The 18,661-nt window shown below is 41.1% G+C and overlaps 1 protein-coding gene across 1 annotated transcript; it reads right to left on the bottom strand.

Moving 5' to 3' along the window:
- Positions 1–2,191: 2,191 nt before the first annotated feature.
- On the bottom strand, positions 2,192–3,542 carry LOC138884389 (uncharacterized). The gene is made up of 3 exons (XM_070165592.1): positions 3,496–3,542; positions 2,546–3,032; positions 2,192–2,482 (listed from the first exon to the last, which is right to left on the bottom strand). Exons 1-3 carry the CDS (start codon positions 3,540–3,542, stop codon positions 2,192–2,194), a joined length of 825 nt encoding a protein of 274 aa, XP_070021693.1.
- Between the last annotated feature and the right edge of the window lie 15,119 nt (positions 3,543–18,661).

Genomic DNA, 18,661 nt, shown 5'->3' on the forward strand with positions numbered 1-18,661 from the left:
GTAGGGACTCTATGGAGCTGGCGCATGCCATTGTGCATGAGTGGGAGGTTGGGTATAGGTTTGTGCGTGATAAACAGAAAAATGGGAATCTGACGGTGGGTAGTAGTGTTGTGGTGGGCTATATGGAGTGTGGGGGTATGTTTGGGGATAGGGTCAAGGCTGGTTGTAGAATGGTGGAAGGCTCCTGGATCCTCCCCAAGCTGCCGATTCGATCGTTGCAACATCCTCTTTCTTCTTCTTTCCGAGCACACCCCAGTACCATTTTTAATGTCTGAGTGGTTTCTTTGATTGCTGAATAACTCATGATCTTATTGAACTTGAGTCCTTCCTCAACCATGCCTCCCATTTTCACAACTTTATTAAAGGACTTGCCCACTGCTGACACCAAATGACCAAAATAAGTGGGCTCCAAAGTCTGCATGAAATAATCAACCATCTAACTCTCTTTCATCAGGGAGTCAACCCTCGCTGCTTGCTCTCTCCAACAGAACCCATATTCTCGGAAACTCTCACCGGGCTTGTTTTCAATCTTCGTCAATGACAGACGATCTGGGATGATTTCAAGATTATAATGAAAATGACAGGTGAAGGCTTGGGCCAAATCGTCCCATGTGTACCACCTGCTATGATCTTGTCTGGTGTACCATTCTAGTGCCGACCCACTCAAACTTTGGCTGGAATATGCCATCAGCAATTCGTCTCTTCCACCTGCTCCTCTCATCTTGCTACAAAATCCTCTTAAGTGTGCTACCGGGTCACCATGCCCATCGTACAGATCAAACTTGGGCATTTTGAACCCTGTTGGAAACTGAACATCTGGGAACAGACATAAATCTTTATAGGTCATACTTACTTGGCCTCCCAGCCCCCTCATATCTCGGAATGATTGCTCTAAGATTTTGACCTTTCTGATTATCTCTTCATGCTCAGGATTTCTGGGCGGTTTCTCGGTCTCTGCCGGGATATCAAGATGAGGAGTGTAAGGATATGGTTCTGGAACTTTGAAGGTGGGTTCAGGGGGATCGTACCGGTTGTCGTGAGTTTGGAACAGGGGTTCACTGGAAGATCGGTGTAATGTAGCAGGTGGAGGTTCCATAAAAACAAGTGTAATTGGTGGAGGAGGGTATGAGACTTGTTTGGGTGGTGGAGCTTGAGAAGTATGGGAAGTGGCGCCATGATATTGTTGGTAGAGGGGAAATGCTGGAGATAAGTTCACAGTGGGAGGCTCCAGAGGTTGGGCTGATGGTGGGATATAAGCAGGATTGGCGGGATAAACCGGTAGTGGATGCCCCTTTGCCCAAGCTTGGTACATTTCAGCCATCTACTGTTTCAGCTTATACATTTCTTCCCTCATCGCATTAACGTCCATTTCTTCCACCTCTTTCGATGGGTCGACAATACTTGTTTCTGGTTCCTGGTCGACCATATTCAGCTTGTCTTTCGATCGGGTGTTGTAGGAGTGAGTTGCCAGAATGCCAGTCAGCTAACCACCTGCCTGGACTTAATACATCAAACAACAACCTTGTTAGCGATTAGACTTTAACAGATTGATAACCGCACATTGGGCATGAATGCACCTAAATAGTTAACCATCTCTATTATGTATTTGATCAGTTGCATGCGTCATTCCGGCCTTTCCTTTCTTTTAATTGCAAACATCCCCTTTTCTTTTCTTTCCTTTCCTTTCATTCTGGCCTCTGTTCTCTCTTTGTTTTTACTCTCTCTTATTTTCTCTTTTTCTTTCTTGTTCTTCCGCTCTTTCCTTTTCTTTACTCTCTTATTTTTCCTGTTATTTTCTTTCCCTCCTTTCCTCTCTTTCCTTTTCTTCTTTTTTTTTTTTCTTTTTTTTTGGTTGCGGTTGAATCCTATGGAGATTGCCTATGTATCATGACCCCGCATGAATCAGACCAAGCGTAGTTCTTGTAGATAAGTACGAAATAAAACATTTTTGGGATTTTCAGTTTTCATAGAATAAAGCAACAAATGCTTCCATTACAAACTCAAAACTAACAAATTCCAAAGGACTAACAAATTTCGATGCAAAGATGAAATACAGACTCCAAAAATAAACATTATATTCCAACAGAAGAAAATACAGGCTCGAAAACAATTGGACAGACTCTAGTAGAAAGAAAACTCAACATGACTGACAGACGCTTAACAAAAGTAAATGCAAACTCAAACACAAGAATCATGAATACATCAATGCTCCTAGTGTCCGCGGGACATCATTCGGTCTCGCCGCGGACCTATATGTAAGCTCCCTTTGAAGTCGATCCAAGTCGTTCATTATCTGTTTAACAAATGTCATTATTGTTGCAAAGAAGGTAGTGCGAGTCATATCCTCACAAATCTGGCACTTCATAACGATGTATTCATCAATGCTTCTAATTCTCTCTCTTATGGCACCCTTTTCCTGTAACAAATGCCCAATCTGCTGGGACCTGACCTCCAAAGTTTGCTCAGCTGCATAATTTTGTTCCTGAAGTTGTTGCAAGTCTATTTCTAATTGTGCCAATGCCGTATAACAGTGTTCCCTTTCAACCTTGAAGTGTTTTGCCTGCTTGATCATTTTGTTTTCTATGGCGATGACCCTTTTCTTCAGCCCTACGACCTCATCATCGTACCTTTCTCTTAACTGCTTAACCAGGCGTACCCATTCATCTGCGCTTTTAGACAATTGTTTTTGAGCCTTGGCTAGTTCACTTTCTTCTTTGTTCAAATCGAAACTATAGTCACTCACTTTCTGCCTCAGGTTAGCTATGAGCTTTTCATCTCTGTCACTTCGGGCTGGATTTTTTGACGCTACTTTCAATTTTTGAATTTGAGCTCGAAGGGCCTCATTTTCTTTGGCTAACTTTTTCTTTTCTCCTTCGTCCGCTGCCACTTGCAAGCTATTCTCGAATTGAAGTTCTCTGACTTGCTTTTCCAACTTGCTTATGGTAGCCCTGTACTCGCTTTCTTTGGTCAACCAATCCCATTGAACCTGAGTTCTGTCGGTGAATTGCTGGACATGGGGTCTCTTTGCGGGCCTGTCAGGCTCATGTTAAACTTAGGATCTTTTACCATACCAAGAAATATAACTGGGCTCTACCTCGCCTCTAGATAGGTCTCGTACTTGCGTGTTGGGCCCTAAGAATCTGCATTGATGCCAAACCCGATGCACTTTTTCTTCTGGGAAGGCAGCTTTTGGATCTAACTCAATAACTTGCTGACTCAAATCTTCATTGTGTGGGATAGTATGGTATCGGACCAACTGACGCAAGACTTTGTGCGGAGCGTAAGGCTGGATACTCTGCAGACCCATCAACAGCAAAAAATACACCTCAGCCGACATATAGATTACTTCGTTGACCGAGAGCCATCCGAATGTCCATTCGATCTTATTTGTAGTCAAAGATCTAAAATGAGCATGCCATGCTTCCGTACCATCTGGAAAATCATAACCCTCTACTTGATTTTCATGTTTTTCAATTCACTCGAGGCCAGTCATACCGCAATTCAAGTATCCGGGATGATGGCAAAGGTGTTCCTCTATCCATATTTGTAACAGCATATTGCACCCTTCAAAGAACTTTGCTCCTTCTCGACAACGAGTAAGAGATCGGTAAATTTATGCCAAGATCAACGGCACTATAGTCCCATTTTTCATCATAAAGTCAGCTATCCCTACTAGCCCCATCTCTATGTTCCCGTCTTTTCTCGGGTAAAACAAAATACCCAAGAATGCCACTATGAAAGCTAATCCTCTCCGAGCTTCCCACTTGTCTTGATTCCCAGCATGAGTAAGACCAGTATCTGGTGTTTCGAAGCCACGTGGATCCCTGTATCATCGGTACAGAAAGTAGAAGGTACAAAATCCTTTTGGCCAAATTTCCGTCTCGGACATCCCGACTGATGCTTAACAAGTCCAAAAATTTGTGGGGGGTCACTATTCTTGGTGCTACCGGGTATTAACTTCTGAGATTCCCTTCGAAACCGGCATAGCCTACTATCTCTTCTAGCGTAGGAGTTAACTCGAAATCTGCAAAGTGGAACATATTATGTGTTGGGTCCCAAAACGGTATTAAGGCCTCAATCACGTCTTTTCTAGGCTTGACCTTCAAAAGCCCAATAAGACCGCCTAGTGCTTTTGTCACAAATTTTCTGCTGTCGTCCCCCAAATCATGCCACCACATATGTAGCTCCAAAGGGATCTCTTCACGGACTGAGAAAGGTTCATTTTGATTTGTGCTCATCTTGCACATTTATTAAGGTGATTTTATTTAAAAGAAAATCATGACTAGTTTTGACTTAAGAGAAATGACCGTTTTTTTCAAAATTTCCACAAAACATCCGGCCTTGCCAACACGGCCTTTCAGCACTTCAAAACGAAGATTTCAAGGCTGTGTCAGCTAACCAGCCAAAACCTTTAACAGTGACAAAATTGGTTGTTCTTGCAAAAACAGCCTTCCGGCGCCCTTTTAGGGACATTCGACTATTTCTGACAAGAATGGCATCACCCTAATTATTTTCAAATTAAAGTAAAATTTTCTGGCTACCTTTGCAAAAGGAAGTTGGACCCGATGGGAGTTGCCTACGTATCTCACACCCTGTAAGAATCAAACTGGCGTAGTTCGGGCAAATAAAACAAACTATTTTTGAAAACAAGAGTCTTTTTTTTATTTCATTGACAAATAAAACTATTTTTTGAAAACAAAAACTTTCTCTCTCTCTCTTTTTTTCTTTTTTCATTTCATTGGTAAATAAAACAATCTATTTTGAAAACAAAAACTTTTTTTCTCCTTTCTTCCCTTTTTTTTTATTTTATTGAAAATTCGGCAGAGTTTCGATACTATTTGGACATTGGGTTTTTTTCAGAACAGGAGATCAACTCTCTTTAACCCTCATACTGCCATTTCTCTTTCCTCAACTTTTTCCAATATTCATAAGCCGGTCAGCATGCAAGTCCGAAGCAAATAAATGCACAAGTAGCAAGTAGGATGCATCAGGATGGTCTTTTTGTTTCGGGTGCACCTGTCCTAGACAGACCCAACCCCTGTGTTGAGTATCCAAAGTCAAAATGCACATGATGCAAATAAACGTTCCTACTAGGGATCCGGCATGAAGCTGTATTTTGCTAGGTTTAAATCCTGGGGTTTATTGTTCTAGACCTGGCTTACCCGAGCGGACAGCTCGAGTCGAGGGGGGGCAGCGTACCGGGAATACAGAAGCTTCACCGACTTTGCAACTTGTCCGAACCTCGTTCTAGATTTGGAATATGACTCTAACAGAAAAGAAGTCACACGAAGTGCATACTTCTTCATGATTTAGAAGACTCAGAGAGAAGAAGGATTTCGCAACAGTTTATATACTGTTCATGGAGTATCAAAGCGGCAAAAGCAATCAATTAGCACATTATGCCCAAATCATGTAACAAAATCAGATAATGATAAAGCCAACTATAACAATTATTCTAAGCTCGAATTCTTGAACCCTGAACCAGAGATTCTGGGTTCGATCCCCAGCAGAGTCACCAGAGCTATCACACCTCCTTTTTTATTACACCCCGGATGGGTATAAATAAAGGAGTTTTTCCAATTAAAGGACAATCGAAAGGGGATTTATTGTTAAGAGATTCAAAGTCGCCACTTGGGAGATTTATGGTGACCCAAGTCACCGGTTCAAATCCCGAGTCGAGGAAAAGGTTAACTCTGTAATACAGTCTGCGAACCAGAAATTCAGGTAAGGAATTATGTTAATCCGGGAGAAGGTGTTAGGCATTCCCGAGTTCCGTGGTTCTAGCACGGTTGCTCAACTATTATAATCGGCTTAATTATCTAATTTAAACAATTATGAACCTATGTGCAAATTTTAGCTGTTAACCGCTTTTATTCCATTTAAAGCAGATTGAACGTCATTTAAAATATGTCTTTGGATCGCGCCAAATGAAATGCACCCGCAATCCTAAACATATTTCATTCAACGTTTTAAAATTTGATTTGGGTCACATGAAATGCACACCCGAGCTTAAGAAAGTAAAATTATTAAATAACGCGCCCTAAAACAACTACGCGTTTTAACTTTTCGAGGGCCATGAAAATTTGCTAATGGCACGCCTCGATTTATTTGGACTTGTCTAAAGAAATGAAAGACCTAACAGTAATCTAAACACCTTATTGAAATCCTAATATTCATTTTTAGAAAAGTCCAAAGCCTACTATATTTAACCATTAGTGGACCAGTTACTATTTTAATTCATAAACCCAAATGAGCCCAGTCCATAAGATGCGTACAAGATGAAAGCCCCCAATAGCTGAAGACGGTCAGGCCTCGGCATGCCAGGCCAGAATTGGTGTTGGGCTTGAGGCAGGCCCAATTTAAACGGAAGCTTGCCCAAGTCGAATGAGGAAGAGATTAGAGGATCGAGTCCAAGCAGCCGCAGGAGGAAAGTTTTCAAATAAAAAAACGCATGAACAAATGAACTTTAAAAATTTGCAGATTTCCACACTCGAAACGATCGACCACAAAGCTGGAGCTATAGCAACTGACTGCTTAGGCATCCATTCACCACAGGATTTAGTACTTGTACCAAACACACATTAAGCATTTTCATGCTCACATAATATTTCAAATTTTAAACCTAGACTAACATTTAAACATGAAGCAACCTTGAAGACACTTTACTGGAACCAATACCCTTATAAATCAGATCCCTGATGATTTTCATACTTTGTGAACAACATAGCTTAATTACTAAGGTTCAACCAAATTGCTATATGAATTTCAAGCTTATACATGCTGATAGTAATGGGACTTAACAATTTCACAATAACTTCTACATATAGATAATAAGGATTGCAAAATTGACCTATAACACTAAAGCTAAATAAACAGCAAGATCCAAATATGTGATAGCCTCCACAGTTCACAACTAATTACAGCATGAGCATTCGATTACTTAAAGGGAATTTAACTCGGATTACACTATGAATAAATGAGAGAGTACAAACATCAAGCAAAGAAACAAAGAACTAAAGCATAATGGTGCTTCCATTTCATCCTTGAATCAAGCCTTACATCATGAAGGTCCAGAACTTGTACCTGGAATTCGAAAATAAAAGCAGAAAATGGAGAATCAGCAACAGAACTACAACAGGCCAATACCAGCAACACCAGCTCAACCAAGATGAACTTGAAAACAAAATAGAAGACAATCCCATTCGAACAATACCCAAACAACTTCAAAATTAAACCTCACACACCCAATCTCAGTCCCTTTTAAGACTATATCAATCAGAAACTCTTTTCAGGATTTGAAAACATGCAGGAATTACAGAGTGAATTTCAATGAAACAGTAATTTTACTCGAATTTTTAGCCGTTTGGCCTTTTTTGAAATTCAGCTTTCTAATCTCTCTATATCTGCCTTGAATAGCAAGGAAAAGATGCCTTTATAGGCAAGCAAATAGGGCAGATCCAAGGAGATATATTTTTGCCATTCAGTCCTTTTTTAGTTCCCATTTTAGCTTAAACACCCCTGGTTTAAATTCAGATTGTGCCAAGTAGTCCCCCCCCCGGCTTTTTAGAAGCTTCCAGACAGTTACAAGTAGATTCCCTCACTAAGACTACCCAAACTACCTCTCATACCCCTGCTATTTACCTTAAACACCAAATGAGACATGGGTCAAATTAACCCACAGCTGAATCAAGTGAACGGGCTACCCTTCCTTTATAGATGGGTCAAACCCAAAGCCTAAATAGCTAAATGAACCCAACTAAATTGGTAACAAAAAATAACACACAAACGATTTCTTAAAACTAAACTGGTTGATTGATTAACCAGTACAAACAAACAAGGAATTAACTAACCCAATGAATAAACCAGAATAAACTAATTAAATTAGACTAATGAGGCAACATAAACGGGAAAAATCAGAGGCTTGACTATAACCCAACAAATCAAGAACACACATATTTTTTAAAGGGACTTGAAAGAAAAATAGAGGGAACAGAAAACAACTCAAAACATCGGAAGATAGGTCAAATCTTCAAATAGAGAAAAGGAGAAGAAAAGAAGAGGGACGGAAAGGTGAAATAAAAACACAATTGCTCACCCTGAGGGATAGAAACTCACCACTCGGACTCGAAATTGGGCAGGCACAAAGAACTATGCCAAATTTATGTCGATCCTTTGTTCTTCGTCAAGAAGAACTGAGCGACATCTGTTTCGCCTAGTCCGAACCTCAGCTTGATAGAACAGCACCTCCCGAACATGCATGCTACCAGGACTGACAGAAAAAATGATTTTGAACTTTTGGGGTTGACCTCAGATTCAAGATTCGCGGAGCTCCAGGCAGATTCAAAGGAAATTGGTCCGGGATTTATAAAGAGGGGAGTGAGGGGGTCACAGGGTGTTGTTTAGATGACATTTGGAAGTGGCGCCGCCACCGGACGATGGTGGATTTAGGGGCGGCTCAGCTAGGGTTAAGCTTGGGCTCTCTGATAGACGGGGGTGTTTGGAATGATGAAATGAGGGGGGGGGGTAGGGCGTTAAGACATATATATATTAGGTAAGGGCTGAGTTGTTGACTGTTTGATCAACGGTCCAGATCAAGAAGAAAAAAACGGCGTCGTTTGACTTAGTTGGGGGATTTGGACCGGGTGAGGTGTGGGTTTGGGCCAGGTACCTGGGTGATTATGTTTGGGCTGGGGAAATCTGGGTTGATTTTAGCCCAGATTTAAACCCTCTTATTTCTTTCTTTTTCTTTTTTTAATTTCACACTTCTTTTTTCTTTTTCCCAAAATTAAAATTAAAACCTAAATTAAATTCTAAACCAAATTATCCTATCATATTAAATTAATTAGCCGTAATAGTTGTTACTACAAATAATTAAAAACCAAATTAAAGAAAAAAACTACTAAAATTCAAAATTAAAATTAAAAGTGCAAAATAAACTATTTTTGTGATTTTTTCCTATTTTTATAAAATAATTTGTCAATTAATCCTAAAAATGCAAAATTAAATCCTAAATGCAAATGCAACATATTTTTTTTGTTTGTAATTTTCATTAATTAAATAAAATAAAAATGCACAGACAAATGCAAACAATTACCAGAAAATGCCACGAAAATCCCCAAAATTGCAAACACTGAAAGAAATTTTTTTTTTTTTGAATTTATGGGATTAATTTATATAGGGCAAAAGTCACGTGCTCACAGTGTCATTTGTGACTTGTGTGCAAAATTTCAAGTCATTCGGATGAGGTTTGATAGACTTTTGATCAAAAGCGTAATTTAGAAGTTTTTGGAACCTTATACTTGAATCCGATGCCATTTGGTTGATTCAATGTTGTTTTAGGTGTTTAAGAGATTGGTATAAGTGTGGATAGTGGTATATGACTTGTTCGTGCTTTTGGTTGGGGTCTTGAGGACCTCGGGGTAATTTCAGATGGTTGACGGAAAAGTTGGAGTTGGGGAGTTGCAGTTGAAGCTGCTGAAGTTTTTCATAACCGCACCTGCGGCTTGGGGAGCGTAGGTGCGGGCTCGCAGAAGCGCCCAAAGGGTCACAGACGTGGAATTGGGCGAGATGGTCTGGAGGCGCAAGTGCGGAAGTTTCAGCGCACCTGCGGTAGGGTATGCGTAGGTGCGGTCCTAGGGGTTTAAGTGAAAACCGCATGAGTGGTTTGGTTGAACACAGAAACGGTTCCGCAGGTGCGAGAATCCTGGGTCAGAAAGTATATAAACCCTCCTTCGCGATTTTTGAGTTGTTCTTCACCATTTTCATTCGGGTTTGAGCTTGAGGGAGCTATTTGAAGAGGGATTTCGTGGAGGTAAGGTTTTTGGATCCTAAACTTGTTTCTATGATGGTTTTTGACTGATTAAGCTTGAAATCTATGGTAAAATCAGTAGCAAATTGGTGGTTAGGGCTTGGAAAAATTGGAGACCTAAAATTAGGGATTTGAGGGGTCATTTGTGGGCGGATTTTGGTACTTTTGATATGAATGAAATCGTGGGAGAATAAGGATTCCATTGATGTAAATTTTGTCGGATTCCAAGACGTGGGCCCGGGGGTCAGGTTTAGTCAATTTCGGGATTTGTGTGGTAATTTGATTATTTTCGAGGATGCTGTGTTCCCTTAGCATATTTTGATGGTATAAATCTGTTTTTTGGATAGATTTGGAGTATCCGGAAGCCGATTCGAGGGGCAAAGGTATCACGAGCTAGAGTTGGACCGGATTGAGGTAAGTAATGATTGTAAATGTTGTTCTAAGGGTATGAAACCCCGGATTTCACATAGTTATGCTACTTTGAGGTGACGCACACGCTAGATGACAAGCGTGGGGTCGTGCACCGTTAGGGATTGTAACTTAGTCCGTCTTGTATGACTGTTTAACCGCGTATTTGACTGAAAACTGTTTGCTATCATCATGTTTTGGGCTGAATGCCATATTTGGGCCTCATGCCAACTGTTTTGGACCCTTAGGGGATTTTTACTACTATTCCTCACTGTTTTGACTTTATACTTGCACTCAGTCATGTTGTATTCTACTATTTTCATAACTTAGCCATATTTACCTTTTTTTTGACATCGTAAATGATATTTTGGGTCGAGCATCATATTTTACTATGCCCGAGTGGCTTTGGGAGATTTTTGACTGAGTGAGGCCGAGGGCATGTGTTGTGAGGTTATTATAGGATCGGGCTGTGTGCCACAACAGTACTGTACTGATTCATGATTATGAGGCCGAGGGCCTGATTTGTTATGCCACAGGGTGGCTTGATATGAGGTCGAGAGCTTGTTTGATTATGCCACGAGATGCATTGATATTGTGCTTGGGTTGTAAGGAGCCCATTCCGGAGTCTGTACACCCCAAGTGAGAGTGGGTACCCAGTGTGAGATGTGATATAGCCCGAGGGGTTGATGTTGTTCCATGTTATTGCCCGAGGGGCTGATATAAGTGATTGCGAGATAGCCCGAGGGGATAGTTCTGTTGGTATGTTGCCCGAGGGGCTGATTTATGTTTCTATCTTTTCTCCCTATTTTAATTCACTCATTTTACATGCTAAAAGATGTTTTAAAGAGGTTTTTACTGAACTACGATGTTTTTACGAGCTTTTACTGTTTCATTGCATTGTTCTAGTTTTATACTGCCTCTTTGTAGCATTTTGCTGTGTTTTACATATTTTCTTATCGCTTAGTTGCCTTTACTTTTATTACTTACTGAGTTGGCGTAATCACATTACTCCATGCACCTTATGTGCAGATCCATGAGTCTTGGGTCATGCTAGCGAGGGTTGATTTGCTTCTATCGCAGGCTTGTTCAGAGTTGACTAGGTAGCTGTTCGGCGTTCACAGCCCAATGCTTCTTCTTCCTATTCTTATTTTCTTTTGTACTAGCTTTGTATTAGACTATGTAGTCTCTTCATACTCTTAGACGGATGTTTATATGCTCATGATTGGTGACACCCCGATGTCGGACTGTGGTTGTTTCCACATTGTTCTATTCTACTCTATGTTTTGGGATTTGTGGCTTATTAATGACTTAAAAATGAATTACTATAACTGTTTAATTGGTTTGGGGTTTTATGTCGGCTGTCCTTGTTTCACGATAGGCTCCATCATGATTGGGTCCGATTTAGGGTCGTGACAAGTTGGTATAAGAGCCTAGGTTACATAGGTCTCACGAATCATAAGTAGATTTAGTAGAGTCTCACATATCGGTATGGAGATGTCTGTATTTATCCTCAGGAGGCTGCAGAACCTTTAGGAAAACATCATATTCTTGAAATTCTTGTCGTGCGAATCTGTTGATCCGAGTACTAAACTTCTATTATTCAATTCTCTCACAGATGGTGAGTACACATGATACCGTGAGGATGGACGACCACCAGTGCCACCAGCTGGGGCCACTAGAGGTCGAGGATGCGGTCGAGGCTATGGTAGGGGCAGGGGTGTAGCCCGCACAACAGTTAGGGCAGCAACTGCAGATCCACCTGTTGCCCTAGTTCGTGATCAGGTCTCTGTTGTGGATGTTCCAGTAGTACTAGCTCAGGCACCAGTCGTGCCCATTGTGATTCCAAGTTTTCACGAGGCCTTGGCTCAGATTCTATTAGTTTGCACTGGCCTAGCTCAGGCGGTCTCAGTTACTACAGCCACAACTACTTCTTAGGATAGGGGAGGAACTCGGACTCCCGCCGCTCACACACTTGAGCAGGTCGTGCAGGAACTTCAGACACCAGGGGCACCTCCAGCCTAGACAGTTGCAGTTGTTCAGGACTATGTAGCTTTTGCCATGCTAGAGGACGAGCAACGTAGCTTGGAGAGGTTTGGTAGACTTCAGCCTCCGACTTTCAGTGGTGCAGAGGGCGAGGATTCCCAGGGATTCTTGGACAATTGTCAGAGGATTCTTCATACAGTGGGTATTCTAGAGACCAACGGGGTCGCATTTACCACTTTTCAGTTTTCTGGAGCTGCCTTCACTTGGTGGTAGGCTTATAAGAGGTGTAGGCCTGTTGGTGAAACACCTCTTACCTGGCAGTAGTTCTCTGTTCTATTTTTGGAGAAGTATGTGCCACAGTCTCATAGAGAGGAGTTGCACAGGTAGTTTGAGTGGTTGCGTTAGGAAGATATGACTATGACGCAGTATGAGATAAGGTTCTCGGAGTTAGCTCGTCATGCTATTTGGTTGGTTCCTACGGAGAGAGAGAGGATTAGGAGGTTCGTTAATGGCCTCACGTATCAGCTTCAGATTCTCATAACCAGGGAGAGGGTGTCTGGTGCTACTTTTGATGAGGTTGTTGACATTGCTCGCGAAATTGAGTCAGTTCATCGCCAGGAGCGAGAGAAGAGGGAGGCCAAGAGGCCTCGGGGATCTGGTAGTTATGGTGGACTCCTTCGAGCGGTCAGTTTCATCACGACAGAGGCCGTCCATTCAGGCATGCCCAGTCAGCTCGCCTAGGTTATCGTGGGCCGTCATCGGGTCATGGTTCTCACAGTTCTCATCAGGGCCATTCATCACTCAGTGGCTTTTGCAACCCAGAGTTCGTCCCGTGCTCCATCAATTCAGGGCCCTTCTATGCTAGGTGCATCTGCTAGATATTCCAGTGCTAGGGGTTCCCTTCAGTCCCCATTTCCAACACTAGGGAGTTGTTATGAGTGTGGAGATTTGGGACACATATGGAGGTAGTGTCCTCATCGTCTTGGGGGTTCTTCTCAGCAGAGGAGTCAGCTATCGGCTTCAATGCCAGCTACTTCACCACCACCAACCCACCCAGCTAGGGGTGGAGGATAGTCAACTAGGGGTCGCCCTAAAGGGGTAGGTTGATCAGGTGGTGGTCAGGCCCATTTCTATGCACTACCAGCTAGACCCGATGCTATTTCTTCAGATACTATAATTACAGGTATTGTCTCAGTCTGCTATAGAGATGCCTCTGTGTTATTTGATCCCGGTTCCACTTTTTCATATGTGTCATCCTATTTTGCTTATTATTTGGATATGGCCTGTTAGTCTCTTGTTTCATCTATTTGTGTATCTACTTCAGTCGGTGATACTATTGTTGTATATCGTGTGTACCAGTCGTGTGTGGTGACTATTAGGGGTCTGGAGACCCGAGTCAACCTGTTATTGCTTTGTATGGTGGACTTTGATGTGATATTGGGCATGGATTGGCCATCTCCGTGTCGTGCTATTTTGGACTGTCATGCTAAGACAATGACGTTGACTATGCCTGGTGTGCCACGGATTGAGTGGTGAGGTTCGACTGATTTTGTCCGCAGTAGGGTGAATTCATTCTTGAAGGCGCAGCGAATGGTTGGGAAAGGTTGTCTTTCATACTTACCCTTTGTGAGGGATGTTGGTGCAGATACTCCTAGTATTGATTCTATTCCTATTGTGAGGGATTTTCCTGATTTGTTTCCTGCAGACCTGTCGGGAATGCCACCGGATAGGGATATTTATTTTTATATTGATCTGGTGCTGGGCACTCAGCCCATTTATATTCCACCATATCTTATGGCACTAGCGGAGTTGAAAGAACTAAAGGAGCAGCTTCATGAACTTTTTGATAAGGGGTTTATTCAGCCTAGTGTGTCGCCTTGGGGTGCGCCTGTTCTATTTGTAAAGAAGAAGGATGACACGATGAGGATGTGCATTGATTACCGGAAGTTGAACAAAGTAACAATCAAGAACAAGTATCCCTTGCCTCATATTGATGATTTGTTTGACCAGCTTCAGGGAGCAAGAGTGTTCTCCAAGATTGACCTCTGTTCAGGTTATCACCAGTTGAAGATCAAGGACTCAGATATTCTTAAGACAGCTTTCAAGACCCGATATGGTCATTATGAGTTTCTTGTGATGTCTTTTGGGCTGGCCAATGCCCCAACATCGTTCATGCATTTGATGAACAGCGTGTTTCAACCTTATTTTGTCTCGTTTGTCATAGTTTTCATTGATGATATTCTGGTGTATTCGCGTAGTCAGGAGGAGCACGCGGAGCATTTGAGAGTTGTGTTGCAAAGATCGAGGGAGGAGAAGCTTTATGCAAAGTTCTCCAAGTGTGAGTTTTGGCTTAGTTCAGTGGCATTCCTGGGGCACGTGGTGTCCAGTGAAGGTGTGAGCACGTGATTTTTGCCCTACATGAAATACTCCCATAAATTCAAAACAAAGTAATTTCGTTTCATTATTTGCAATTTTGTGGATTTTGTGGTATTTACTGTTAATTATTTGCATTTTTGTCTCTGCATTTCGTTTGTTAATTAATGAAAAATACACAATATGCTACATTTGTATTTAGGATTTAATTTTTTGCATGTTTGAAATAATTAGTAATTTAGTGTTTTATAAAAATGGAAAAATCACAGAAAAATAGTTCATTTTTGCATTTTAATTTTAATTTCTCGAATTTTGTTAGCTTTCTTTAATTTGGTATTAATTTAGTATGGTAATTATTTTTAGAGGTTAATTATTTAATTTGATAGGATAATATTAGTTTTAATAATTAATTTAGGATTTACTTCTAATTTTGAAAAGAAAAGAAATTTGGAAATTGAAAAAGAGAAAAGATTCAAAAAACAAAAGGAAATTCGGATTTGGGCCATTTAATTAAACCCCCTTCAGCCCAATTGCCCCCTCATACCCGCCCAAGGTATCCCAATACCCGCCTGACCCGGTTTGGATCCCCCCAAACGAAATGACGCCGTTTCGATCAGCGTCAATCTGAGCCGTTGATCTCCACTTGATCGAACGACTCAGAACATAAACCTGGGAAGTATATATATGTCCGAACGCACCCACCCTCATTTCATCGTCCCGACTTTAGAAACCTCCCCCCCAAACACTAGTAGCCGCCCAAGAATTCCCCACCGTCCGGTGGCGGCGCCACCGTGAAATGCCACCAAACTTACACCAAACACCCCCTCCTCCTCCTCTCTCCGAATCTACAAGTCCCCGCCCTCGAATCAACCCAGAATGGCTTGAATCTGGCTTTGAAAGAAAACCCTAGCTGAGCCGCCCCCCAAATCCCCGGCCTCTGGTGGCGGCTCCTACCCCGACCCTACCCAAAATCACACCCTATAACCACCCAGTCCAATTTTTCTAAATCCCGGACTAATTTCCTACGAATCTGCCCAGAACTTCTCGAATCTTGGAGTGTGCTGAAGGTTTCAGACCGCAACAGACTTTATTTGTGTATTTTCACATGAAAATATACGATTAAGGGCTATTCCGGTCAGAAATTTGAAAAGCCCTGCAAAGTTTGTGGAATCGGATTTCTGGTTGATGTTCAGGTATCATCTTTGTCCGCTTTGTTTAGTTGTTTATCTTTTTATTCTTTGTTTCTGCTTCATCTACGCTTCTGGGTTTTGTCATGCATGCATGATTAGTTCAGGGTTCTCTCTTAATTAGTCTAGCAATTCAGTTAATTCCCTCTATTTTGTGTCAGATAATAGTAATTTAGTTTAGGGTCTTAGTTTTAAGAAATTGGGCTTTGGTCTGTTGTTGATTTGTCCCGCAAATGTAGCCTATTTAATTTGGTCCATATCCTTGGGTCAATTTGACACGTTTGGATTTCTGAAGTAAATATTAGAGGTCTAAGGGGTAATTTGGGGTAGTCGGTTGAGGGAATCTTTGCATAACAAAATAGGAAGCTTCTAGGAAGCTGGGGGAAGGGGGTATTCTGTAAATCTTATATGTGAACTGAGGTTATTTGAGCAAAATCAAAAATTGAATAAGGGCCTAAGCTAAAATCAGAATCAAAAAGGGTTTCATTTGTAAAGATCTGATTCTAGAGTAGGCTTGCCCTAAGGCCTTGCCTATAAAGGCATCTCTATCTTGCCTTTCAAGGCAAGGATGGAAGAGCTGAAAAAATACAGAAAAAAACTAAAAACGGTTAGGATTTTCTTGAAGAATTCTTAATTCCTTGCATGGTCGGTTTTAAAAAGTTGTTCAAACTTTGCTGATTTGAGTTTTCTGATTGCATTCGGTGAATAAAACTCTTGGAAACAATAGCTTCTCACTTTGGGATTTGAAATGAATTGAAAGTGTGTTGTGAAAAGTTTTTGTTCAAACTTTGTTGAGAGTTACTGTTCCATTGGATTTTTGCTGATTTCACCGTTCTGATTACTGAATCTGGGTTAACTGCTACTGCCTAATGCCGAGCTTCTCACTTCTGCTGACATTTTACTTTCCAGGTACATGACTATGAACCTTATTTAATGTAAGGTTGGATTTGAAGAAATGAAATGGACATGGAACCTCGAAGCAGTGCATTGAATCTGCTTATTCCTATAGCTTACTCGTACTTTTGTCTTGTTCATAAAATGTCACTCATGTCTTTGAGAAACTAGCAGAATGTGTAGAGTAGTCTGATCTTCCCTTTATCATGTTCACTCTTAATTGTTTAGCTGAAAATCTGCCCTGTTTTGTACTGTGCGAGCAGTGCATGTACTCTTTCTTCTGAGTGTAGATTCTGATTGTTGGTTCTCATTGGTTTGATCTGCTGGTTAGTCTCGTTGGGTCTGATTTCTTGCGCTCGTTTAACCTTTCCAAGATGTGAAGTGTGGTTCAGTCCATGCTCCTCATGGTATAGGTCTGGTTACTAAAATGAATTTTCCCAAGACCTATCTGCATTTTCAGAGACTATGCATTTGTTTTAATGTGTTCATCGTAGGTTTGGCTTAGTTATTTTAATGGATGAATGGTTAGATGAGGTCCACCTTAAAGTTGCAGTTTTGTTTTGTTGTCTTTGTCCGTTCTTATATCGAGATTTTTTTGTTTCGCTAAAGTTTGCTGGATTCAGATTGTAGCTTAACTTTTAGTCTTTATGATTTAATTGTTAGTTCTAATACATACCATGTGGTATGATTCTTTGCGATGGCGTTTCAATGAATTATTTGAGAAATGGCTTTGGGCTTTAAGAAATCAGGTTTTGGACAGTGGTTTGTGCTGATTCTTGGGGATTATGTCCAGCCCGCTTGAATCTTTGAACTGGTCATGTAGCCAAATTTAAGAGAGTAATTTCAAGAAAAAGAATATGGGCCCAACAAACGAGCTGCCAGGCCCTTTCTCCACGTTAACATTTTCTGGGTCGCGTATCCATGGGCCTTGAGTTAGCCCATTTGCTTTCCAGTGTAGTTTGCCCGTAACTCGTGGCCTTAGCAATTCCAACTCGATTTTAGGAATAATTGTTGAATATTCGTAGAGAAACCTTTAGGGTCGTTTAAAATACAATTGTGATTGTGTACACATTCGCGTGACATGATTACAATTCTAAAAACTAATTCGGAGTATACGTTCGCGCAACTTCAAGCAAACCTTCTTAATAATAAAAATGGGTTTTCGTAGGTTATTAATTAGATTAGCTCATGTAGTCAAAGGTGCGCCGTCTACCATTTAATCATATAAAATTACAAATGTTCGTAGTTTGCTTTAGACACGCGCAACTTTGGTCAAACCTTTCTTTTTTTTATAATACTAAAGTGTTATTAATTGTGGACACGTTCACGTGACATGATTTTTTGACGCGCCAGACAAATGGGTACACGTACGCATGACCCGTTTCGAAATAATTTTCTTAATTAAAAAGAGGTAAGGGATAAATGCACATAGGGTCTAACGTCAGTAATTAAACAATTTTAATAAGCCGTGTATGATCAAAGCGACCGTGCTAGAACCATGGAACTCGGGAATGCCTAACACCTTCTCCCGGATTAACAGAATTCTTTACCTGGATTTCTGTACTCGCAGACTGTAAATAGAGTCAATTTTCTCAATTCGGGATTTGGAACCGGTGACTTGGGACACCATAAATCTCCCAAGTGGCGACTCTGATTTTTAAATAAATGAACAATCCCGTTTCGATTGTCCTTTAATTGGAAAAACTCCCTTATATTTATACCCTTTATGGGGTGTAGTAAAAAGGAGGTTTGACAGCTCTTGCGACTCCGCTGGGGATCGAACCCAGAATCTCTGGTTCAGGGTTCAAGAATTCGAGCTTGTTTCATGATTTTTACTTGGCTTTATTTATTGTTCATAATACTGTATTCTGTGAACCTTTATGCTAATTGCTATCTGTTTACCGCTGTGATATTGTTGGAATTGTATATAACTGTCTTCTTATGCCACCCATCCGAGTCTTTTGAAAATGGTGCATACGTTCGCGTAGCACGCTTTTTCTGTAGAAAT

This window comes from Nicotiana sylvestris, chromosome 2 (assembly GCF_000393655.2).
Source record: "Nicotiana sylvestris chromosome 2, ASM39365v2, whole genome shotgun sequence".
Classification (NCBI taxonomy): domain Eukaryota; kingdom Viridiplantae; phylum Streptophyta; class Magnoliopsida; order Solanales; family Solanaceae; genus Nicotiana; species Nicotiana sylvestris.

Bases quoted from the DNA above. Each gene is read 5' to 3' on its own strand.
- LOC138884389 (XM_070165592.1), bottom strand. From the start codon at position 3,542: ATGGATAGAGGAACACCTTTGCCATCATCCCGGATACTTGAATTGCG. The intron at 3,033-3,495 runs GTATGACTGGCC...TGAGCCTGACAG, and splicing joins TCCCGGATACTTGAATTGCG to GCCCGCAAAGAGACCCCATG. The intron at 2,483-2,545 runs GTTGAAAGGGAA...CAACAACTTCAG, and splicing joins AGCAGGCAAAACACTTCAAG to GAACAAAATTATGCAGCTGA.